Here is a 26860-nt window from a genome sequence, read left to right as displayed (position 1 = left end):
CGTGCACGTCTCCGATAATGACAGTTTTATTTCTATAGATGGACCGGGCAGTGCTTGTGTATGTTAGAAAGTTATCATTGTATATTTGTGTTAGTGAAGTGTTTGGATAGAGGGAGACTGGACTCAGGCCGCAGGCAGGAGTCAACTTTGGATTAACTGTATGGTGTTCAAGGCACAGAGGGGCTTTTGTGGTGCAGTTCTGACCAGCTCTTGATGGCACCTGGAAGTTGCTTGATGTCCTCTCTGATCCATATTCTTCATATATGTTTGTACTTCATTTGCATAGTGTTTTCATTCCACTTGATAGTATCATAGTTTTCATCACTGTTTGTCTTGGTTTTACTGAGATTTTCCCTGTTAAAAGAGTTCATTCTTATCTGAATGAAGGCTCTCAGGACGGGTGGTGTTGTGACTGATTGTAAAGCCCTCTGAGGCTTTGGCTTGTATAGCCCGATGTGAGCAACGTTTTCTCAACGAGGCAGCAGACCCGATCGAGTCCTCAGACAGCAATCAAAACCAGGTGGGGAAATGGAAATAACTGGAAATATGAAGTTGGGAAACTTAGCAGAAATCCAAAAACAACTGTGATTTTAATAGTTCCACTACTTATATAGTAAGTCCAATAAAGTCATGAAACAAAGTATTAAGTACAATATACATTCTTCATATTGGACTTTAGTCTGATGTGCCAAGTCAGGGGAAAGGTCAACATTCAGGGCAGCTGAGATGATGACAGTCACAGTGACTGAGGAGGACAAAACTTACTTTTGAGTGAATGTTGTCGATAGCAGAATCATTGATTACATGAACCCACTGGGCTGATGCTCAGACAAACCACGAGGAGAAACAAAATGGCTCTTCAGATGCTCAGAATGTGTTTTATGTCATAGGCTTTACATGCATATGTCATGCCATACGCTTAGCAAGCCCAAAAACCTGGTGTGTAAAATCCCAGATATGGTGTGAACTGTGAGAACGGAGCAGAAATTTTATTAACAGCAGGAGTCAACATCTGGTTTCAACATCTTTGACATTTGACAGTGACAGAGAGTATGTGCTTTTCCAGAAGTGTTCACCCTGGATTTCCTCTACCTTCATCAGTGTTCTCTCTAGCACGTCCAGACTATAAGTACAACCAGATGGGAAGCTATAGAGTTCCTCCTCTGCATTTCTTTCAAAATACAGACCTCCAAAGACGATTTTTACTACACAAGGCTCTTGACAGTATGTATTGTGTCGCCGTTCTTGTACATTTAGCCAGTTCCTCAGTACATTTGTCTTTGATTGAAAGACTCCACCAGCCTTAAAATGAAGCGGCTTTATAACATTTTTTAGAGAGGTGCTGTAAAACTCCTCATCAGAGGGTATGGTCTCGGTGTGGGCATGAGCTGAGATAGTGGTTTTTCCTTTTCATCTTATTTTATTTGAATGAGTTTTGGGGTTAGGGGTTTGGGGTTTAGATAGATAAAAGTCAGAAGAAATAAACAGAATTTTGCTGAACAGAAATAAATATTCTCTTCTATGTCTTTAATCACCTTGTAACCCTTAAAATTTATCTTACGCTCCCAAATTGGACTTCACAACCTTCAGAGAATAAACTCCAAACCACCTCTCGGGGAGGCTTAGAGAAAAGTAGCAGTAACGCTTGTTTTTTTTTTTTTTGGTTTTTGTTTTTTCTGGTACCAGGCTTTCTGATTTTTGTGTTTGTCCGACCTTGAAAATTAAGTGTGTCTTGCCTAACCAGTAACTACACAGCAGCCCAGTCCCTCCAAGACATCTTCGGCATGTGCAGTACGCTCCTCTAATAGTATCGATGTCTGTTTTCACAGGAATGGTGGGAACGATTAGTCATTTCGGTTTTCTCACATTTTGACACAAAGCTCCTCGTTGGACAAAAGCAAAATTTGTGAAACTGACAAAAGATGCTGAGTGGCCACACACACACACACACACACACACACACACATTCCACCAAAAGGAAAACATTTAGCTTTTTCCACACATGTATTTGCAAGGTTATCAGAATTAATTTAGATGCACATTCTTATGCATGGATACACACACGCACGCACACACACACACACACACACACAAACTCACCCTGGAGAATAGATAAGCAGGCTCCAGGGACAGACGACTGTTCCCTGAATAAACAACCACTCCTTTGTCTGCTGCATCCCACTCGTCCTCATCCCTTCCCCACGGTTGCCACAAACCCCTCCACCACAGTACACAAGTACACACACACGTACACACTGACACAAACCCACAGTTGAATATATGAAAACTTAGTGTCATGCCTCATAACCACCCATCTAAACAGCGCTCCTTTTATGAATTTAGAGGGCACGAGATACCCCCCTCAGATATGGATTAGGGTCGTCTAATTCTCGTACATTAGCTCACCTGGATTAACATCAGGGAATATATTAACTGACAGTCATTCCTTTGCCGTAAGCGTTTTCCGATCCTTGGACTGAGCGCCGGGTCTCTTTCTGCTGACTGCTCAGGAGCTGCAGTGGGACGATGCCAGAGGTTTTTGGCTGCATGTAGGCGGACAGAGTGGATATACTTCAGATATACAGTGGCTGGGGTAAAAAAAAAAAAAAAGTGTCGTTATAGGAGGACAGAAATGGGACTTTGTGACAGTTCCTCCTCTCCATGGCAGCCATATTAGATTACAGGCTGGATATTTTTAAAGACTAGATTTGTTAAGGAGATTTGACTATGGAGGTGTTAGATAAAGGAGGCTGATTTTGTAGGGCAACATAAGGCAGATTCTAATTTAGATGTGGAGGGTGAAATGGAGATGGAATAACTTTTTAAACAGGAAAGTTTTTTACGCCTGTCCTGCAGGTGGGAGAAATGTTCCTGTAAGAGAAATTAAGTCTGAGATGTTCATACGGAAATGCAAAGAGGGTGACTCTTGGCAGAGATTGAGAGAGGCAGATTTCAGCCACTGGTGGGGTTCCAGGTGGCATGGCTAGCGCGCCTCATTAGAGAATATTATCCAGCATGCCTCATAGCAACCCCCTATGCCCCCCTCAACCCCCCCCCCCCGCCCGTCGCTGGCTGCTAGAAGGGACGTTTACCCTGGAAATCAGAGGGGAGAAAGACGGGAAGGGGAAAGGAGGATGACATTAATAGCCAGGAGCTTCACAAAATCAAATGTCTTCTTTCTTTTTTTTTTTTTATTTCTCTCTCCTGCACTTCCTGATTGATGGGCGGCTCAAAATGTAATTACCTTGAACAAACCTCCGGGAAATAGATTGTTTAACATCAAATGAACATAATGGAGAAGAAATAGAGGGAGAAAAACGGAGAATTTGTACAATAACCTTCATAGGCCAACTTTGTGTGTGTGTGTGTGTGTGTGTGTGTGTGTACGTGTGTGCACGTCCACTCGCGTCTGTTAGTGTACAAGTACGAGGCGTTTGCAGGGAGATGTGAATTTCAGTTATCTAACATGAGAGAGAGAGAATATGGGCTCATAGACGAGCACCGTAAAAAGGATCAGACAGATGTGTGGCCATGTGTGGGTGGACCCAGCCCCAGGTTTCTATTGTTGTTCTTCTTCAAGAGGACCCTTGGGCTCTCCAAATCTCTCTGTGAAGTTTCCACTGAGTCAAAGAAAACCTACTCTTCCTCTCTCTCATTGAGTGAACAGCATATTGGCAAATAGTACATGCAGTATCTCAGTCGGACTGTTTCATTTGCATCATTTACGACCTGAGAGGATTGTTCCTTTCAAAGAGACTGGAAGAAAAAAAAAAAAGAGATTCTTTTAACGCAATGTGTATTTTATTATTCAAAACAAAATGTCTTATTTTGAATGTAACATAAGCAGAGTTTTTAATAATTGTCGATGTTCTCCACACCAAAACAAATGCAAAGAGCAAATGCAGTTCTGAAATGTTCCCAAGTTAAGGCTGCAGCTAAGGATTAGTTTCATTATCAGTTGCTTTGCCGTTTATTATTATCCTTGATTAATTCAGTTTCATCAGGAAATGCTTAAAAATGCCCATCACGGTTTCCCAGAGCCCATCGTAACATGTTTAATAGCCTGTTCTGTTCAACTAAACCTGTAAAACCCAAAGTTTACCATCAGAGAAGACTTCAGAAAGCCGCCAGATATTCACATTTGAGACGCTGGAATCACTGCATTTCCTTAAATTATGACTTCAATGTTAAACTGATAATGAAGTGTTCAGATTAATTTTCTGTTGATCAACTAATTAAGCAGCAGACTAATCATTTCAGCTCTTCTCTCAAGTACTTAACCGCCAGAATCATTCTTGCCCATTTGTACAATTGACGACGCTCCCCTTCACGAACCCAGCTCTCGTTCTGTAATCCATCCCTGGCTGCTCTCTAAATTACCATTCATCTAGTTTGTTGGTTGAATAAATTAAACATCAGTAATGGTCTCATAGAACAATTCAGTGTCTAATCATGTTCTCATTATTTGGTATGTGCTACCTTTCAGTGTTTTAATTCACAATTAAGTACCATTCCATTACACGTTTATAATACCTACACCCACAGCGCTTAGGTATTCAGAGGCGTCTCCTCATTTGTTAAAACTAAATTGAAATAACTCTGGAGGTATTTTCTGGCTCACTGTTGTTTGTGGCTGAATCCATTCCCATGGTTTACACGCAGGGTTCACAAACCTGTCACTCAAGGTTTATACTCAGGGTCAGAGGTCTGAAGTGATCGCAGATAACAAACAAAGCATTTAATCAGTTCATTAACGTCACCTCTCTTGCGATTGGGCCAGTACCAAACCCACAGACAAGGCCGAGACAGTCCATTTTTATTTCTTTCTTACAGACACATTCTTACAACTACCTTTATACTACTGTACTGAAAAGTAAAGTACAGCAGTTCCCTCAGAAAGGACGAGTACTTACACTTGACTTGGATAACAAAGCTTGGTGCTGCTGCTGCTGTTCACTTTCTGCACTTAGATGAGATCAGGCTTCTTTGAAGTGTCCGATTTCTCTGAAATGTGTCTCATTTGTCTCGTCTCAGATAATTTGGAACATTTAAGCCACAAAAGTCAGATATTTAGTTTTCTACTTTCAGTACAGAACATGTAATGGAGGGAATTTCTGAAGCTCGGTTGTGTCGATAGAGTCAAAATAAACACACAATATTTGTAATGTTGGGAACTATAAAGTGCAGGTAAGGCTACTGTTTGCAGCTATAGTTGTACTTGTGTCCAGCGGCTGTGGAGGACACTGGTTCTGTGTTGCTGTAAACATTGTTTGAGGCCTTTTGGATTTGTTGTAGTATCAGATGAAAACACTGTGATGTAGGTGCCCTGATGATCTACTCACCCACTCATCCCTGTAGCATTACAGATCAGTGTTTGGTGAATGGAGCTGCCTGACTGCTTGTCCTTTTATATTTATGAAAGTGCAGCCCAGCGCTCAGTGGCAGCCACTGCTTATTAACCTCATTCTACCTTCACATGATCAGCCAAAAATGTAATTTAGGATTGATTTCAAAATCTCATTGATCTGCGGTAATGCTCCTTTTGGACCAGCGCCTGGCTTTATTTTTTAACTTCCTTACTTCAGCATTTTCACTGTGGTGTTTACACCACTGAGAGAGGGAAAAAGAAATAGATGGGGACAGGAAACCAATGACCCAGGTCAGCTTCAAACCCCAAACGTTGCCATTACATTGAATGCATCTTATTGAACTGAATTACCTCAACAAGAGCAATATAGTAATTTTAACAATTTTCTCTCTGGAGTGCAGGATGCAGGAGCCAAAAGAAAACCCAAACATCCATCCCCAGCACAAGTGTTAAAATTGCACCAGCTGCTAACCTCCTTTACCCGTAGGTGACAATATTTCTACGCTTGCCAAAGTCCTGCTGTCATTTTCCTGTTCCATGGATGGCGCGTTGGCATTTGTGGGAATGGTCTAACTGCACTGCTCCCTCTTGTGGAGAGTCTGCAGCCTTCAGACCTGGACGTGTGAGTTTGTGAGCGACTTGCAAAAATACCAAGTTCTTCGCATCTGAACCACTGATAAAAAGACGGACACGTCGTATCTCATTGACTTAAGTGGAGCTGCTGACTGTTGTGATGGTGCTGCTAAAATTTTAATCAGGTGGTGTCACTTAACTCGTGTCACTCGTGGAAAGCTGTTTTTCTGGAGATTCGTATTGTAAGACATCCGTAACTTTGAGATTTTATCCTCTGAAAGCTGCTTCTCTGACAGGCAGAAGATGACAGGGAAAGTGTTTTTTCCTGTCAGGCCCCAAACTACAGGATGCACTTTTCATACTGGCTGGCATAAGAGTCAGATCCGCTCGTACAATACTTTCTCAAAGCGGTACAGTGTGCTGTAATAAATATTTAAACAACGAAAAATACATTTCCTCAGAGAACTGCATAAACGCGTACATTGGATGAACTGCACCAGTGTGATGTACATGTTCGCCTGTATCTACTTACAGCATACACTGTAATGAGTAGCACTGAAGGAGGGAGGAAATAATGGTATGTCAGAGATGAAACATGTCCTCAAGCTACACTGTTGAAACTGGAGATGAGAGAATTCTGGTGGAGCTGGAAATCCTAAGGAATAAGTAAATAATCTCCTTTATTACGCACAGCTCTGCTACATGCTTGCTTCAGGTCTCAGGGTCTTAATAGACCGGGATAAATACACTGATGCGCACATGCACACACACACACACACACACGCAGCCACACACACTCCAGAGGGAACATGAGCAGCACTGCAGTGAAATTGAACCAGCCATGCCCTGATGCAACCAGATCGTTTCCTTCTTGTGAGCTGAAATCTAGCTTGCTTTGCATCAGTATACAACATATGAACTTATAAGCATGTTTGCTAATTTTACCACTGCAACAGTGGAGCATGCAGAGAATGAAATGTGGCTTCCGGAAATATTGTTTCCAAGATATTTTTATGAGGATTTCGTCTGTGGGGCAACCTCCCACAACACTGAGCGTAGTCCTGGTGGATGCTCTGTTGTTTCCTCAGTGCAGTTCTATGCAAAGTGTTTGGCATTCAGGTTGGTTATTGCACCAGCCTCCCATCTATCCACCCCTTCTTATCTTCCCTCCTGCTATCAGTCTTCTTTTCCCTCACCTTAACGTGCAGAAGGAGCCATCAATTGCCTGGCAACTATGGTCCTTCTTATCACCTGTTCCCTCTTACTCTGACACCTGGTTAGAGACTGATGGTGAGGTCATCAATAGACATATAGTCTCCATCCATTTTCCTTGAATGTAGTTCGCCCGGCCCCATTCTTTCACTCTGTTTTCTTTTCTTTATCTGGCCTCTGTTTCTCTTTCCTCATTTTTGTCCTTCAGCCATTTTTTCATCAGTCTAACGTCTTTATTACACCCTCTCTGGCTCCAGGGACCGATTCTGAGTCTTCTGTAATGTGCATATTTCTTTATTCTCCTTCACTGAGTGTCATTCAATTCATCCATTTTCTCTCTTACAGCAGATTTAGAGGAAATCACTTATGAGGAAATGTAGTATCTATTTCCAGTTAATGGTGTATACTGTAGAACAGTAAATATTATTTCTCCCTCCCTGGATTTATTGCTGTTGAAGATCAAAATAGTCAGAATTGTAATGGAGCCCACGTAATGTTTGCTCCTGTTCTCCTCTTTTGGAGGGGAATGTCACAGTGAACTTTAAGCACATATTTAATTAAACACATAAAAACTCAAAACAAACCAATTCAAAAGTTAAATGTGAAAGTTTCAATGGAAAAACTACAAAAATGAACATCTTTTTGCGTTGTTGTACGTTGTGGTTTCTCTTGTACAGAGCACCAAAATGACCAAAAAACCACACGAGTATGTTTGAAATCTAAAAATGAAACAGTTATCTGAACAAACATGCACATAAGGGCCACAAGAATAAAAGTAGATTACAAAACACTTGTCTGTCTGACAGCAGTTTTGACTGAAAATGATTCATTAGCAACACATTGGCTCCAGACCGCTAGTATAATGGCTAATTGATTAGCAGTGAGATGATCAGAGGAGCCTATAGATAACACTCCAACAAGGTCATTCGGTGAAAAGAAGAATGAAGGATGTCTGCTTGGCGACAGATCTGAGAAAATGGTGAATGTAACTGCTGTAGTGTGGATGTGTGGCAGTTGTGGTTGCTATAACTGCAGGACGTTCGGCTCAAGCCAACTGATGGTGGCAGAATAGCCATTATGAATTAAAGCCATACTTTCAAAAGGGGTGTTTTGAAATGATGGCTCTAATAAAGAAAGACATCTAGTAAGATTGAGTTATTATGAAAAAAGATTTCACTTTTGCAAATTGGAAAATTGAGGTTGGAAAAGCTAAAGAAACATGTCAAATACATGCTCCCTGGCAACTTGACACCTGTACAATTTAATGCAGTTCAGTGCAACAGCTCCGCCTTAATGAAGCTTATGAATTACAGCTTTCCCAGAGGTGTTTATTCAGCTTTATAATTCAGCTATATGAGCTGCTGAGGTCGTCGTTAGTGGGGGGCGTTACGCTGGACTGCATCATGCGGCATGTTCCTTGTCTCTTAATGCGCTTCCTGCTTCTGATTTCATCAGCTGTGTCTTACCATTAGCAAATAATGCCTCCTAGAAATTATTTAGCCAGTGTGTCAGTTTGATTTTGTTACTCGTCTGCTACATTTTGTGTGTGTATAATCTCAGCGAGGGATTTGTTTTCGTGAGCAGTGCTCTCGCATGCTCGTACACAGGTGCATAAACATTACACACCCCGCGGCATAATTGTCATCTCCAAATCCTCTGCAGGTGATGTTGAGGCACATACTGGAGGGCAGCGTCATTTCCATTTCAGAAAGCTCCATCCTGGGACGCATGTGCACTCAAAAGCACACGTGTTGGCCATGGATGCCAGTGCTGCAGCGTAAATCAATTTGTAAAGAAAGCTTCTCTCTTACATAGGGTTTAGACCCAGCTGTGTACATTTTCTATAAGGTTATCAGTCAAACAGCAGGAGTGACAGAGAGAGGCTCACTAAAAACTTCTTAAAATATGCATGTTGTTTACGAGATGATTTATTCATGAATGGCTGTGTATTCCATTATGTGTGGGCTGCTGGTGTGTCGCTGGTGTTGACGGAAGGATCACTCAGGGAATGAGTACACAACATGAAATGGAACTTAAAAGATAAACTATGGGGTGAAGCGATACCTGACCAAAGCTTGGCTGCTGGAAACGACTCCGTGTTTAAATGTTACTGTGTCAGTGTTTCTTCTTTCCCAGGGAGGATCTGCTGAGCGATCTCATTCATATTTTTCTCTTTTGCCTCCAGATTTTGATCCCAGCCTCGGTATGATGGCTGGAATTACCCCCTTGAATCCCATGATGCCCGGCCTTGGTATGGTGCCGGCACCCCTCTCCCAAGATGTGCCACTTGTTAAGGAGATCATCCACTGCAAGAGCTGCACCCTGTTTCCACCCAACCCCAGTAAGTCATGATATCTAACAACTCTAACCTGCACTGTCGACCCCCAAGACGTTGTCCTTTACCAGCATCTCCATGCAAAACAGTCACACCACAATGAAAGGTTTTGGAACATTATCAGACCTTGGAGGCACTTTATTGATCCAAAAACACAAAGGCCACCTTACTTTCCATTTCCACCAATAACCCCCCAAAATCTTACACATTGGTCCCTTAAATGTTGAATCTATAATTTTTCTCCTTGTCTTTCATCGTTTCAACTGTAGACGTTTTACAGCTTTGCCCAAAAGATTTGCTTGATTTTCATTGGATACATGAAGTGGCAGACGAGTGTGGTTGTAGCCGATGTCAGCATGTATGTTTGAATTCTTCATCTCTGTGAAGACTTAACAATGTGCTTTTGTTAGATATGTCAGCCCGTTAATTTTAATATGTTTTCTTCCTACTTGGTTATTCCAGTTTGGGAAACATCAATGAACAACACCAGAGCAAAGAGTTAATCATCTTGTGTGGTTCCTCTGTAATTTTTTGTCCTCCTCTTCCTGTCCAACCGTTATCCTGATCACCACGAGCTGCATCAGCATCCACACAACAACTTGTCAGGACAAGTCACTTTGTGGCATCTGAGTCGCTGGCACAAGCTGTTGTTTATATTTATCTCACCTCCACCTTCCAATTACCCAGAGTTAGAGACGAGGTAGTGGGGGGTGCTTTGATTGATCCCACCTTCGCTTTTCAGATTTCCTGCTACAGAAAAGTTTCTGCCTGGGGACTTCACTCAAACAAGTCATGTCATCTTCAAGGTGAACCGACAAGAAAGCCTCCTCACCGCTGTAGCATTTGGGAGTTTACAAACCTTTCACAAAACAAAACCCACACTCTTGTATTCTCTTAGGCAAATATCATTCTTTTAGCACACCTATAACCCTGTTTAAAAGCGATGCTTGTATATCTACAGTGTGCATTATGGCTCAGTATAAGCTGTCACAATATGGTGCAGAGGGAAAAGCTGATTAAAAGTTTAATGTCTTTCTAGCTAGTCGTCAGTATAGGGAAATGAACTAGGTGCTCGGTGCACTTATAAAGCCTGAGGCTGTGTGAGGGATCAGCTTGTCAAGACATTACCAAACAACTTAAAAGCTTGTCACTATCACTGTGCGACACGAGTACAACTTTTTCTGTGTTGTATGTGGCCTAGTATGTGTACATGGATTGGAGAATTTACATCTCAGTTTAATACCATGTCTAAGATTGTCTTGGCCCCAGAATCTGAAGCTTTTTCAGTCCTTATTGATGCATGGACACAACACTTAATTGTGGACCTTTCACATCTTCACATTTAATTTTCTGCTTTCCGTGCCTTTCAACTCTGTCCCAGTTACTGTTCACTCACTTTTTTGATCCCCATCTCTACTTAAGATCTTTTGCCTGTCACCTATTTCAGCGCAACAGAAAAAGTTAATCTCTAAGCCAAGCATTTTGAATAGGCAGACATCTGAGGAAAACTGCTTGGCCTTGATTCTTCTCATGAAAGTCAAGTAACTCTGTAAGATTCAGCTCTACATTGTACACTTAAGCCACTAAACCCTGGGAGTTGTGTTGTTGGGGCCAGCAGCTCTTGGTAGCGTCTATAAAGACAAATTGGTCCCAGACGAGGGGTCGGAAAAGCAATTCAATTGACTTGTATGGATTGGTGTATCTGCAATATTGATTATGTCCATGTACTGATTTACATGGACAGCATCTCTCCTGTAGGTGGAGTGGACTTCTAGAGGGACCTCTTTGGTTATCTTACCTGCGTTTGTGGCAGTGATGTAGTTGCGCTGACCTCACTGGACCATGAACCCACCGTGGACTGTGGTGGTTTGCAGCCAGATGTAAAGCACTTGGGCTTTAGGCTGCAACTAACAATTAATGTCTTCTCAATAAGTGATCAGTGAAGATGGAGCGTGACATCCAGAGGGGTGAACTGAAGAAAAGGGAGCTGCTGTATTAGTCAGTCAGAAGGAGATTGGAGTAGAACTGGTGCTTCTGTGCATCGAAAGGAGCAGGGATCAAGCATCTCCTCCGGATGCCTCCTGGACACCTGTAAGGGGTGGTATTCCGGCCACGTCCAAATTGAAGGACACACTGGGTCAGAGTCAGGAAATGCTGTAGGGATTGCATGTCACACCTTGACTGAAAGCGCCTCAGGATCCCCCTCCAGGACCTGGAGGACATTGCTGGAGGGAAGGACATCTGGGATATAATAATAATTAGAATGGTGATAATGATAAACCTTATTTATCTCGCACCTTTCATACAGGGATGTAGCTGCAAGTGATTTACAAGAAAGTGAAGAAACGAAAAAAGAAAGAAATGTGCAAATACTGTCAGCAATTAAATAAATAACAAACAAAAGAAATAGTAAATAGCAAGAACAGTTATGCTCAGAACGATATGTGAAGGAAATATAGCAAAGGAGGGCATAAGAACTAAAAAATGTGGACAAGATAAGAATGAAACAAAGGAAGAATGACAGCGGCAGTGCTGAATGAATAAGTTTTCAGTTTCCGTTGAAACGTGTTCACAGAGGTTGCGTCTCTACAGCCTTGGGAAAGGAATTCTGTAGTTGCATTTTTAAAGACTGAGCTGCTGTTTTTCTTATTTGTGTGATAGTTTGTATTTAAAAAAAAAAAAAAAAAACTGGCAGCAGGGGATCTAAGAGGCCGTGAAGGATTATAAAACAAGAATCAGTTGGTAATGTAGGCCAGTCTCAACCCATTAAGAGCCTTGTAAACAAGGAATAGAAGTTTAAAATCAATCCTAAGGGATACTGGGTGATATAGAGCCAGCACAGGTTAGCTAAAACAGCCTGATAATATACTCTGTCTTTCTTGTTCAAGTTCAAAGCCTGGCAGCAGAATTCTGAATTAATTGTAGTTTATCAGCTCAGGGACTGTTTTGGAAGACCAGTGAAGAGCATTACAGTCCTCTAATGGACCTCAAATTAAATGCATGATAAGTTGTTTGGCATCTTGAAACGGCCATACCTCTGCAATATTTCTTCAAGCTGCTTCGGTCACCTTCCGTATGTGGGATTTAAGATTTAATTCTAGAATAATGCACAGGCTTGTGACCTCTGATTTGACCCGATTTAACAAGAACTAGCTCTCTTTTTGTCTGGGAACCTCTACAGGCAACACAACCCGGGCCTGCAGAACACAGAGGAAAACTGATAAATAGAATTCCCTGTGGGGTGTTTTCCACCCTTAGGAACAAAGCCTACACAAGCACTTCATGGAATGGGCACATGTCACCAAGTTCTGTCGCTGTAAGAGTGAAATTTCTGGAAATGAACAGTTTGACAAATTATTGGTTACACCAGGTTCTTGAGCAGACGAAATCCACCAGGCCTGTCACATCGAAAAGCTGAAATGCGGTAAAGTAAGTGTTATTGTTGAGGATCGTTTCAGCGTCTGTCTCACTAAAGTTGTGTCTCCTCTCAGTGGGGTCGGGCTGAGCGGAAGAATGAGAGGAGAACATTGATTATAGAGGCCAATCATCATGTAAGAGGTGAAGAAAATGTTCTCTGCCAAGCTTTTATGGCTACAGCTAAAGATTATTTTTAGTGTTGATTAATCAGTTGATTGCTCTGCAGAATGTCCCAATGCAAATAGCAAAAACTGCCCATAGGAAGTTCCCATGGCCAGCGGTGATGTCTTAAAATGTGTAGTTCAGTCTGACCAACAGTCCACAACCCAAAGACCATCAATTGTTGGGCTATAAAACAGCATGGGGTCTACGTAAAACTTGGTGGTACAGCAGCCCTGTTGGTTTTAGAGAAGTAAGACTCTGAACCAGAGATGTGTTAGCGATGCTGCTGGTTTGGAGGGTCATACAGTTTGTGAGGAAGAAAAGGAAAAGAGCATTGATGCATAGGGGCATTCAGCAAATATCACAGGCAAAGCACTGCCGCCTAGCAACACGGTTACATATGGTGTCCGTCACAAGCAGTCATTACCCTCTAGCTGCAAACACTCAACCCGACACCACGTGCAGCATCCCCTCTCACTGACCTGCAACTGAGCAGCAACAACCCTGCAGCCCTCCCCCGGCTCTCGTGCCCCCTCCCTCTTCTCCTGTCTCCTCAGTGTGCGTAACCTTTACGATCATTCTGCATCCTCATCATTCCTGTCACAACCCTTTCATATTCAGCCTTAACGCCTCTCTCACCTTCTCCACTGCCGCTTCCCCCCCGCCTACCCGGTGCTGAAGTGATGTGGAGCCTTTTCTTTCTTTAGACTCTCTGGACCTGTGGACTCAGTTTGGCAGTCAAAACTATCAAACTCTTACGCTGTGTGTCTTTCTCACTCTTTTAAACTTCTGAGGCTGTCTGAGAGAGATATTTCATAATTACCTGTAAGGAAAGATGAAACATATTCTTTTCAGCCTTGAGGATACCGTCCAGTGTGTCCAGTGTTAAATATGCACACATATAGCTTGTCTGAGGTAGAGCGCCCAACTACAGGAGTGCTTTGCTGCTTTGCTGATGTCTTTCGATCTGTCATCGAATCAATCAATTGTTTGTCATCTGAATTCTTGGATTAATTAATTAGTTTTAATTGAAAAATCTTTTCTGGTATTATTGCTCCTCAGCAGATAAGTGCAGTCATGCACAAGGCTGCGAAGTCCCAACAATGACTAGTAACTTTGAAAATAATCAAAATTCATCAGTCAACCGAGACTAATGGGCAACAGACAACTGGACTAATAGAGTACGGCAGGGAAGTCCTCGTCCTGTGCTGCCCCCTCCGCCCGTGTGATAAATCTTCATGTGTGCAGGTTCACGCCTTGTGTTTGTCCGTGTGTGACGTGAATGAACTGAATACGTTTACTTGAGCGTGTGTAAATGTAGTTTGTCTTCTGAATAACAGTCCTTCGAGGGTTGAAGCCTCCTCCCCAGCAGTCAGTGATGGATGGTGATGACCTGTGTTAGTGTAGCAGACCAGCGGGTGGCCGCACAGACGGCAGGCCTGTGGGACGGGGCCGGACTGAGAACCAGCCTCTGTGTTTGCTTCACAGCATCTTCCATATTTGTCCAAGTGACATGTCAGAATAAAAGCACATCAGCCAGCTTGTTAGTCAGCCAATGATTCGTCGTATCTCCAAATGCAGTCTAATTTTCCCAGGATTAAAAATCAATAGCAGAAAAACAGAAAGTCTTGTACATCATAATTCAATCTAGTACACCAAATTCAATTATGTGGCAGTTTTTTTAAGGTAGTTTGTTGTGCTTTAGTAATTATTGCCTTAGTTATTGCTAATACTTGTATCCTCAGTATTTGCAAAAAGGTTGGGCAAAATAATCATATAATAAAGTTTCCAAACACTTCTGGTCTCTCTACCCCTCTCACACGGACCCTCCATCCTCCTCTCTCTCCTCACTGTGTCGGTCTGTGTTTTAAGATTACCGGCCTTGTGTGTGTGTCCGTCTCATAGCTCCTCAAAGGGACGCCCAGTCTGAGTTAGACAGAAAAAAGCACTTTTCAAACTGTCTGGCAGCAACACCCGCAAGTTATGATTTCCACAGTGGATCCTGAGCTGCTCTCTCTGTCCTCTTCCTGCCTTTGCGTGCCTCAGGTTCAGCTGCTTTTTATTTGCATAATAAATGCAGTCTCGAGGACTGTCACATATTGCATAATATCATGTGTTTATTTTAATTCAATCAGGATATCATGAATAGTTCATCCGAATCTTGTGCTTAGCGCATTTGCATAAAATGTCCAAATGTGCAGAACAGTGGGGTTCAGCGGCACAGCAGGTAGCTGAGAGGAGAGCAAAATTATCTCACTCCTGCAAACTAGCTACTGGCTACTAACAAATTACCCAACTGAAGCCAAAACATCCAAAACTTTCGACTGCAAAAACAATTTTTTACTGAATTTACAACACGACACACTGGGTTGCTGCTGCACTGCACCTGTTCTCCTGTCTGTGTCCTCCCCATCACCACCATCGCCACCATCAGCCACTCGTGGACCGAAAAGGTCAGTTAATTTGGAACTCTTTGTTGCACCTGCCAACAAAGCTTTTTCTTGCTATCGCAAGCTTTTTCTGCTCCACCTTCACTTTTTCCGTCCCTCTCAACTCAAAACTAGTTTAATCCGCCAGCTGTGGAGGTCAAGCAATGAAACTTCAGTCAGTATTTTGCTTTACCAGTCACTTTTAATGGAAAGAGGAGGCGGTGGGAGGAATGAGCAGCGGTAGCCTGTGTGTGTGAGACAGACAGTTAAAAGAAAGAGGCAGTGCTGGCTGGGACTCAGGGACTGAAAGTTTTGTTGCAACTCTTCAGAGTACTGCATGAGAGTACAAGGAGCTCTGACAGCAGGGGGATTATGAGCTGATAAATCTCTTTAGCCAGGAGAAAACTCTGACTTTGGATTGCGGTGTTTTCACTGCTCGACATCCCATAAAATATTTATTTTTATTTTTTTTTTGAAAAGTATGCATTCCAGTTGGTCGATTGGTTTATTTATTGTCATACGATTAGGATTCATCTTTAATAGGACAGCTGGTTCCACTAAATGTGAAGCATTAATACTGGCTCAATACTGAGGATTTCATTCTTTCTTTCACCACCTAAATCTGGTCCCACAGTTGAGGTTTGGAGCAGTAAATTTCGAGCATTTTATGTTTTTTTAAGTTTAATAAAATTAAATTATAAGACTTTGAGTCCTGAGTTGGCTTTCCCTCGTCTCACAGAGTTTAGCTGCGATGGCAGGGAGTATTAAGACTGTTTTCTATATTTTTCTTTTGGCTGATTGGAGTCAAAAAAGGGAACCAGAAGGCGAGATCTGTTTCACAACTGTTTGTTATCCAGAACAACAGACTTCACTGTTGAGTCCCAGTGATTTCGCCGCAGAAGTCAGAAGTCACTGAAGTTTTTTCAGTTCGACAGCCTTTTGATCGCACTTGCATAAACCCCCAAGATAACTGAATTGCTCTACTTGGTGCTCCTCATGATGCACCTCAGGTATCCAAGCAAGTTCAACCCAGCTTCTTTCCGGAGCGTCGATATCTGCAGCGGCGGGAGCATCAGTATCTGTGATTGCAAGGCCTTTCCAGCAGACATCCGGAAACGCAGCGTTCTCAGCGTTCCACTGATTAGCTGGTTCACTCCTCATAGACCCGGCTAATCACATTCATCATGGATGAGAAGCCTGATCTATTGGAGATTAGATCAGTCAACACTCATCTGTGTTGAATAAGTGATTTTTTTTGCAATGCAGGGGACCTTCCACATGAGAGGATTTGCAATCACTTTGTGGCCAAAAAGGATTTCATTTTCATGCATGGAATGGTTTGATATTAACATTTATCTAACAAAAAACGATCTGAGCATATTGCTCCAAGTTATCATTATTCATGCATTAAGCTTTATCATTTTTTTAGGTCATAAGTGCTATGTTTTAAATATGACTTAATCAAATTCTACCAGCGTCGAGCTCCAGCATGTGGTATGTTTTCCAAATGACATTTTCTGCCTCTTCTTTAAATGTTTATGTGACCCGGCCCTCCTCTTCTCCGCCTGGGTTTTGAGTTTGACCGCAGGTTCTTTTGGGGATTTACAGTATTTGTCATTTATGCCTTCTGGATATTATGTATTTGCTTTTGTTTTCCTCATTATGAGGGGATTCGATGCTTTATCATGGCAGACTCCTTGTGTGCCACTTTACCCTCTTAGAAGTCTTTCCATGATGGCTCATTTTTATTGTATATAATAAGGCTCAGTTTGTGGTTAAATGGCTGGCTGTCAGTTCTGTCATAGTCTCGTCTATATTTTTATGCATGTTGAATATACTGACACACCTAGCAGGCAGATTGTACAGTATAAATGGCCATTCGAACGCAGCATTTAAGGTAAGAATTGAATAAGTGCATTTCTGGGTTGGGTAGAGCAGCTGCTTCTTTTCCTCCTCTGCTCTGATAATGTTGTTTTTTGGATTTTCTGTTATTTACTGTACATAGACGCATACATATTTCTGTGGGTGAAAACAAAAGACAGGAAATGAAACCTGCTCCTCCAGTCTGCCAGAATGATTTCCAGCAGCGATTTAATCAAAACAGTATGTTCTTACCATTGAACATATTGTTTTCAGCATCTCAAAGAGCATAATTCATACTCAACATGAATGAGTGTCAGTGTTCCGGGACAGCTGAGTCATTTCTTGAGTTGTTTGTACAACCTCTCCATAAATGTGTACACAGTTTCATCATTCAACTTTTTTTTTCCAGCCTTAATATTTAAACCTAGCAATGGCTGACATGCTCACATAACTGTACTTCCTCTCCTGTGTTCCGCTACTTTTGCTCAGACCTTCCTCCTCCGGCCACAAGAGAGCGCCCTCCAGGGTGCAAGACGGTGTTTGTCGGCGGTCTGCCCGAGAACGCCACCGAGCAGCTCATCATGGAGGTCTTCGGACAGTGTGGCGATATCACCGCCATACGCAAAAGCAAGAAAAACTTCTGCCATATCCGATTTGCTGAAGAGTTTACTGTGGACAAGGCTCTCTTCTTGTCGGGTAAGCCTTCATCATTCCTCATCTTACTAACTGTCCAGCTGCTCATTGGTATAATATTTCAGTGTATTTATGTCAGTGTCACTTAGAGTAATGTCAGGTGACGTCAGGTGAGTCACAGTTAAAGCGCTCTCCCGGCTGACAAAAGAGCAACTGCATCAGAAAATATCTTGTCCCTTGATTAAAAAGTTGGTGTGTTTTGGTGAGAAATATCCAGAGCTTAAAATGATATTATGTGCACTGCTAACTGTGAGTGAGAGCTTAAGATTGCACTGTTGAGACAAATGATTTCACAGTCTGCATCTTAAATGAATTCACTTTTGGTTTCTGGGTAAAGTCTGGATGAATCCAGCATCAGCGGCGCCGTGTTTTGTTCGCAGCTGCAGCGACAACACATTCTGAACCACAGCAGCTCTGATCCGTGCCGTCTTCTCCATAGCAACCAATGCCAAGGCTCATGGGTATTGTATTATTTAGAGCCGCCCGCCATGCCAAACGTACCCAGAAAATATGATTTCTCAGAAACAAAGTAAATAATTAAAACTGGTGGCCACAGCGCAAACCTAAATGATCATTAAATTATTCATGATACTCCCATTTCCGTGTTAAGAAGTTCATTCAAAGAACGTTTTCAAATGGGAGTTCAGCTTCTGCTTCCCTCTTCACAGCTCCGTTGGGTTAACAGTTGGTAGACTCACAGTGGTTTAGAATAATGGCGGCTAGAGATGGAGTGACACCAGCTTATGTTTTTCTATCTTTTCAATCTTCATTTTCACAGTCCAGACGTCTTAAATCTCTTTATGTTTCTACCTTTTCAGGTCCCAACTCAGTAGCATTCCCAGCAATATTAAGAGTGTGGCCATGCATTTCCAATCTGTGTGTGTGCGTGCGTGCGTGCGTGCGTGCGTGCGTGCGTGCGTGCGTGCGTGCGTGTCAGAATTAGTTTGAATGAAAGATCCTGTGATTTCGTCTGCCTCTGTTCTTACAGTGAGATGTGGGAGCTGAGGCCCATATATTAGCCAGATGACAGAGCTGCGTAGTTTTGCCATAAATAATACCCCACCTACACACACACACACACACACACACACACACACACACACACCCTGTGCAAACACAGTACCCAGAAAAGGACACACACTCCAGCAGCCCCAGCACACTGAGACCTCCTCATATGAAATATTGACGTTGTGTTAGATTGGGAGCCTGAAGCAGAGAGAGTGGACTGAAGTAGAACCCCCCCCCCCCAACTCACATGCATTTCTTTTCCTGTTTGCACTGGCATCCACCGCTGCCCCCCTTTTGCTGTGACGAGAGTGGGTGAATCGCACCGGGCATCATTATTGTGTCCAGCTAGAATACACACAAACACGCACAAACACTCTCTGATCATTTCAACCAATTAAATTACAAAATAGGCATGATTTCACTTCAGCTCCGCAACCAGCCATTAGTGAAAATTGAGTAAGGAGGAGGGAGTGAGGATAAGAGGGGAGTAGTGAGGTAATGAGGGATATTCTGGTCTTTCAGTGCTACTAGAGAAGTAATTGGCCTTCCTAAGTCTCTCTCATGTATTGACAAAATGACACAGGCCTTCTGTACTCCACAGCAACAGCACATCCTCTGAAATGACAGCGTGCAACAAGTTAAAAAGGAAGTGACAAGTGTGCAGAGAGACAGGTAGACCCCCATAAAGTGCTGGCTCAGTGGTTTGCCTTCATCTATTAAGTGGTCTAAATTCATATTGTGGAAGCTGGTTGACAACTGGCCCAGAAAGACACCCTGTAACGAATCCAAAGAAAAGCTCGTGTGTACCCTCCGCGGTCTCCCGCTCTGTCTTTACTGCACTGCTGTTCAGTTGACTCAAATTCATGCTTCCAGGCATGTTTTGAATTTACATTGAAAAAGATGCACAGTGTCCCTAATTCAACCCCTCCGTTTTTATTTTTGTTTTTTTTCATTTTCGTCTGGAAGATGTAGGACTTTAGTGATTATCATATCGTATATATTTTGCCGAGAAATGAATATTGTATGATAAAAGAGTGACTGTCAGATGTGAGTAGGAAGTGTGAAGTTGACAGCTGTCAAAAATTAGAGGCATTCAGGCTTCATCAGCCTCAAATCGACTGGGGACCTTTTGTCACGTCACCCTGTTCTCTCTCTCTCCCTTTGTTTCCTGTTGCTCTCTACTGTCAAATACCTAGTGAGAGGCTACAGCCATCTTCTCTGTGAGAGTCCACTCAGGCGTGGCAGTGCTTTGAGCTAAATGCTAACATGCTCACTGCTGAGGCTGATGTGAATGTCATTAGTTTAGAAGGTATTTCATTCCACTTCCTCCCACCTCCTCTTTCTTTTTGGTTTTTAATTTGGACACATTTTGCACCTCTCCTATAGGTTATCGTGTCCGCTTGGGCTCCAGCACAGACAAAAAAGACACCGGCCGCCTCCACGTGGACTTCGCCCAGGCCAGAGACGACCTGTACGAGTGGGAGTGTCGCCAGCGCATGTTGGCCAGAGAGGAGAGGCACCGGCGCAAGATGGAGGAGGATCGGCTCCGGCCGCCCTCGCCTCCTCCCATCGTCCACTACTCCGAGCACGAGTGCAGCCAGCTGGGAGACAAGATCAAAGGTCGGTAGCCGTGGTAAAATACAAGGCATACAAACACAATGCGTGCATGACACGATAAAACCGACATAAGAAACAGAGCTTGCTAAAGAAGTAAAACCCTGACACAAGTGGAAGAAAAGACAGAAATACATTTGTGTGCTTGGAGAGGACATCCGATGTGAGCCAAGGCATTACAGCAACGGCCCTAAACTGCAGCCTGTAAAACTGACGAAGCGGCTTCTCTGATCTTCTAACAAATTCAGGGAATTTGTTTTCAAAAGACTTTACACAGAGGCTGTTAAACACAGTATATCAGTTTACTCTCCCCTCAGCACATGCTCCTCTCGCTTATCTTGTCCTTTGTCCTCTCCTCTCTGCGCTCTCTGTTCGTCTCTGCTCATCCTTGCTGTTTCTCTTCCCGCTCTCCTTTCCTCCCTCTTCTCGGCTTTTTGTCGAGTTTCTGGCTGAATAAACTTGTTCCACTAATGAGCAATGACACTTCCAGGTCTCAGTCACAGTTGCACGATAACAAAATGGCTGTGACTTTCTACCTCTTTACCTTTTGTGAGTGTCTTTTTTAGCTCTGCCTCCTCTGGCATTGGTGTGAAGAACACCTTGGTGCTGTTGTAGCCGTCGATTTGTCTCTGATCGCTTTTGGCTATTTCCTGCAGATTTAGGATTGCTTTTTTCTGAATGTTCCCCGTTCCAAAAGGGGGTTTAGCACTTTTCAGTTCCAGTCGTATTCCTGTCCTGATTTGTGCTTTTGATGACAAGAAGCTCAACTTTTCACTCAGACTGCCTCTTAACGGGTTTCACGCCCTTTTTACTTTTTTCTCCGTGTCCTGCAAGCGACATAGGCCACGTTTGCATGCACACTAATATTTCACTATTATTCCAAATGTGACAATATTCTGATTTTTCTAAAGGTCATGTAAACATCGTATTCTGTTTGCATATCATGAAACGGACATTATGATGGAGCATTATCCGTTTAAGACGCACACAGCCTCTTGCCTGTTTACAGTCAGCTCTGACCGTGGAGAGGCGGGCTTAGAGATGCATGCACAGAATAAAAGCCCACGTTTCTGGTCATCTTAGATCAACAGGTATTTGGATATGTGCAAATATCACAACGCTGACCTTCTTCCAGAAGGTGGTTGAACGAATGAAAGAGCGAGGCTGTGTTTGTTAATGCACAGCTGCACGTGAACAGGAATGTTAGTGGAATATTAATTTCCATTAGCCACATAAACAGCTTCGTAGGAACGAGGGCAAGAAGCGTGAATATTTTGTGCATGTAAACGTCGTCAGTGTGTTCTGTGAAGCTGTTCTGTTGGTGAAGAGTATGACAGTCTGTCACATGTTCTCTTCTTTCCTTTCATCCAATGGCACAGAAGTCTCTTTGTTCCCTCGTCCTTGTTCTCTTCAGTTTACTGTGGTGTTGTTATTTTTAATCTTTTCTCCAGTGTCACCTTGCTTTACTTTGTCTACTTTTCGCTCAACAAAATAAAAATTGCTTGCTACTGTATTTAAGTTGTCCGTGCTTGCCTTTGTAGCGTTGTGAATATCTGCTACCTTCCAGAAAGCAGGGCTGCGTGGTCACAATTTACAGCCTTGTCTGACATGAATTATGATTATCATGTTTTACAAGGTTTTGCAATCTTTTTTGGCTTGCCAGCTGTTGTGTTCGCTGTCCTGGGACCGTGCAGGAATAATTTATTTTTGCCTCCCTACATGGAATCTGACTCTTCCTTTCTGTGTCCTGGCCAGACGATGGCAAGTTCCCCGAAGCGGTGCGTGTGCTCTTGACCTGGTTGGAACGGGGTGAAGTCAACCGCAGGAACGCCAATAATTTCTACTCCATGATCCAGTCCTCCAACGGCCACATCCGCCGGCTGACGGGCGAGAAGAGTCAGCACGAGAAGGAGATGGAGGAGGCAAAGGACAAGTTCAAGACCGCTCTGGCCGGCATAGTGGCTCAATGTGAGTCATCTGTTCCCAATCACACACACTACAGACTAGGATGTGTACTACAGTTTGTACTGTATATACTGTAAATGCACAACAGTGTATCATCATTTTTGTACAAAGGCCAAAGATAAGTTCAGGATCACTCACACTGAGCGAGAGACTAACTCATTTAAAGTTTATGACCAGAATACACCATACTTGTTGTGCAGTATATTATGTACAGGAGGAGGAGGAAAAGCATGAGTCCAATCCATGCTTGGCCAAGTTTCTGGTTCAGTGTAAGTTTCCCTGTCAGACGACTAAACACACATCATGAACATACTGTAGATCGGAGGGCAGTATACAGTCAGGCATTCACAACGGAAGACAAAATCCCATCAAGCCTTTTTGTGCCTGAAGTGCTTAATGCTGCAAATAAGTAAGTATGATGTTGATCACAGGCCTCCATTGACACTCACATGATGCACAGAGCATGTGTGCACAGTATTAATCACTGAGGAGTTCACATTGTGGAGATCAAGATTGAGTTTAATAGCGTCATAGAAGCCATCTTGTTTCATGCTAGTTTGTTTTTGGAAGGCTTTAAGGTAAGTTTCATTTCTTTCCTATCAGTGCTGTTGTATCACTCTAAACCACGAGGCATTCAGTCTCCTGCTCCTGAGATACAAATATTTTAAACCTGAGAAGGAAACAAAAAATACTGGTGCCAGCGGCTTGACTGGAATATTATTCAGGTTGCCTTCAGATGAAAGTAGTAAGTAGCTCAACACATTCATTGCATGCATACAAACATATACAGTACATGCATGCTTGGCTCATTTCGGCTGATGGAAGGCCGAAGGCAAAGTATGCGACCTTCCCACATTTGACGGCTTTGGCTGTGCAGCCTCTGGTTTACACCGCCGCCTGCAGCACACCACATGCATGTTAAAGAGAATGTCAACATCCTTGAAGAGAAAGCCAGGTACTCAGGTGTTGTTGTGTATGAGTATTAGGTAAAAAATATATAGAGAAGGTGTGTGTCTGTGCGTGTGCAGTTTAAACTACACAGAGAGAAGTAGAGTTGCTGTCCTTGTGTTAGCTATCCTCCATCATTTCAGCCCATACAAACACATTCCTATTCATGACTCTGTCTGCCTCCTTGTGCCCTGTGGGTCATGTTAATGATAACATGGAGACTGGGCTCCTCTGAGGAGGCTTTACTCTCTGTCCATACCAAATACATTCAGTCCGTCACTGCTTTTATTTGCCGTCCACATAAGTCTACCATTGACGCGAGGCCTGAAAGGTCAGTTCACCCAGGTCACAAAAACTTTGTTGTCACTTAATCTTTCGTGGTGTTTCAAAATGCAGATTGCTTTCGTTTTTTGTGCCCAGGTTTTAGGTATGAGCTTCTCAGTCTCCTGCTGCTGCACGGATATAATAAAGGTGCAGAGAAATTTGCTCGTGGTGCTCAAAGTATTGAGAAAAAAACATGTTTCAAAGACTCAAAAGCATCTTGCCTCTCCCGAAACAATGTCCCTTTCTCTAAAGATAATCCACAGACCTCACTGTGAAGAGTTTCTGTTTGAACTGCTTTCTCCCACATTGAAAACAGCTAGAATATAAAAATGTTTCTCTCTCTCTCTCTCTTCTTCTCACACACAAACACACACATAGATACTTTCATATAAGCTCACAGGCCTGAACGTCTACCCTTTCCTCCCTTCTCTGACTCCACCATCGATCTGCTCCATCAAATTACAGGGTGCTGGGAAGACGCTATTGATCCCTGTACTGTTCTCTGCTTCTCACACACTCTGCAAACACGTACACACACATAGACACTTAGCTGGTGGTCATATTGACTCCCACCACCCTTCCCTGTGTACATTGGGACCTCTGGGATACACAGACCACCCATGCACTCCTCCATGACCACCCACATGACAACATGGAATAACTATATCAATACACTGAGCTAAGATGGACTCAGAGCAGCTGTCGTCTTGCACAGGGAGACGGGTGGGAAACCTCAGAGTTAAAGGTCTGGTCTAAATCAGACTCAGTCCAGTGTTCAGTTTCTGCATCGTCATTTTCCTGCTGCAGCTGCACTGAAGGGTTAACTGCAGAAGCTTGAAGCGGTTCCTTTTTAAAGAAGAGAGAAATCTGCATAGGCAAAGTAAATCAGGAGCACTGTGCTACTTTAAAAAGGTGTCCTTGGGCGAGATTCCTAACAGCCGACTGCTGTGGTGGAGCTCCACAGTGGTCAACAGTGGCACACTTAAGTAGGTTATTTTTGGCAGCTGCCAGTTGCTTAGCAAAATTTCCCTTGTTAAACAAATATGAAACGAGACAAAGAGTCTCCGGCCTGCACTTAGGCACAGAGCATCTTTGGCGACATGTGCGTGTTTAGCAGGTGTAATGTTTGCCACTGGCACACTCTGAGTTTAGCATGTTAGCATGCTCATGTTAGCTACACAGAGTACAGTGTAGGTGTGAGAGGATCACCAGCAAAAATCAGAGGATCACCAGCATCAGTCATATTCAATAGGACGGCCTTGGCAGTATATCTAGTCCCGTCAGTGGAGCCATGCCACCGGCTAGTAAAAATCAAAGTCAGTCTGAGCAGAGCTGCAGTGTTAAGGAGCTTTATTCTAAACAAAGCAGTACATCGTATATGACTGAAGTTTTGCGTGTGGGAACTATCTGACCAAGCATCCACGAGATGATGCATTGGCATCAGCTGGTAAGTAGATCACACTCTTGCACACACACATATGAACACACACACACACACACACACACACACACACACACACACACACACACACACAGTTCTTGACATCCCTAGTTGACTCCACTTTCTCACTCCTCTGCTCCTTCCCACCTGCCCTCTGTCTTTCTTTCTCTCTCTGTCTCTGGATGGTCTCTGGTCCTTCCCTGCATCCCGCCACAGTTGAACAGATTGTGTCTGTATTCCAAGCTGCTTCCAAACAAAAGGCATGGGACCATTTCTCCAAAGCTCAGCGCAAGAACCTGGACATGTGGCGCAAACAAGCGGAGGTTAGTACACTTTTGATTTCATTCTGTTGTTCACATGATTTATGGAAAATTAGACTTTATCCCACACCTGTTTCCTCTTTTACTCTTTGTAAAGTTCTTTATTCTTCTATTGGTAGTTAAAATGCTTACAATAGCGTCACTTAATGATACTCTTATTGAAACAAGTGAAGAAAAAATGCAATCAGAGGAGTCAAAAGAGCAGACTCCTTGTTACAGTAAGTACTTTGAATGAAGCCAGGCTGCAGCACAGGTGCCTGCTCACTCCAGCCAGCGTGAGATACAGACAAAACCAGGTCACAAACCTCTGCCCCGACCCCCTCCCCTCCTCTCCCCCCTCCTCTCCCCTCTCCTCTCCTCTCCTCTCCTCCCTCCACCACTGCCCTCCCCCCGTGATACAAACTGCTGGGTGAGTTTTCCATCTCTTCTAAGGGTGTCCAGGACACAGGTAAATAATCTGCACAAGATTTTAAGATTTTCTTTTGAGTGGATAATTAAGGTGGAACATCTTGAGCCATAAGAGCGTATTTATTTTCAAATCTAAAAGGGTTTTTTTTTTGTTTTTTTTTTTCCCTCATCCACTATCACCATTTTTCCTCTCTGCCAAATGGAGCATTAATTAGCATGATGATGGGTTGTATGTAATGGAGGGTCTGGAGTGTGGTGCAGTCCTGGGTCTAATGGACCATATATGATCATATCCAATTGGTAAGTTTCTTTGAACAGATTTGAGATGTAATTTAGAGTAATTTTAGGCACGCGCACACACACACACACACACACACACACACACACACACAAACACACAATAATGACAGAATCTCAGACAGCAGGAGCAGCAATCAACTTGTACAAAAACATCTCTTTAAAGGTAGGTGTTTACAAAGTAAAATTGTTGCTCTAATGTTCAGGTTTGCTACAGAATCATGGAAACAGTGAAATTACCCATCTTTCCAGCAGCCATTTATGAGAACTTATCATGCTTATAATAGCTTGTGTGGAGATCTTTTAGCACACACATGATGAGTAAGTAGGAAGCTGGATGATGCATGTTTATTTGCAAATGCTTGAGTGCATGTCTGGGTGCCGTGACGTCAGTAAAGACCACTTTTGTATTGTTGTCCTCCCTCACTCAGACCTTGAGGGTCTCTCAGGGATCTACTTGTTAGGCAATCACTCTTTTCTATA

The 26860-nt window shown here is 43.0% G+C and overlaps 1 protein-coding gene across 2 annotated transcripts in view; it reads left to right on the top strand.

The window, feature by feature from the left end:
• enox2 (ecto-NOX disulfide-thiol exchanger 2) overlaps nt 1-26860 on the top strand; it is a 165705-nt gene that overhangs the window by 116806 nt on the left and 22039 nt on the right. For both annotated transcript variants that reach the window (XM_076739048.1, XM_076739049.1), the window contains 5 exons: nt 9339-9494; nt 17849-18055; nt 20447-20680; nt 22430-22642; nt 25569-25675. In XM_076739048.1, the coding sequence (XP_076595163.1) occupies nt 9339-9494; nt 17849-18055; nt 20447-20680; nt 22430-22642; nt 25569-25675 (917 nt within the window). The remainder of the gene's footprint in view (nt 1-9338; nt 9495-17848; nt 18056-20446; nt 20681-22429; nt 22643-25568; nt 25676-26860) is intronic.

This window comes from Chaetodon auriga, chromosome 9 (assembly GCF_051107435.1).
Source record: "Chaetodon auriga isolate fChaAug3 chromosome 9, fChaAug3.hap1, whole genome shotgun sequence".
NCBI lineage: Eukaryota > Metazoa > Chordata > Actinopteri > Chaetodontiformes > Chaetodontidae > Chaetodon > Chaetodon auriga.
Note: the sequence above shows the minus strand (reverse complement) of the source record. Positions and strands in the feature narration are given on the sequence as shown.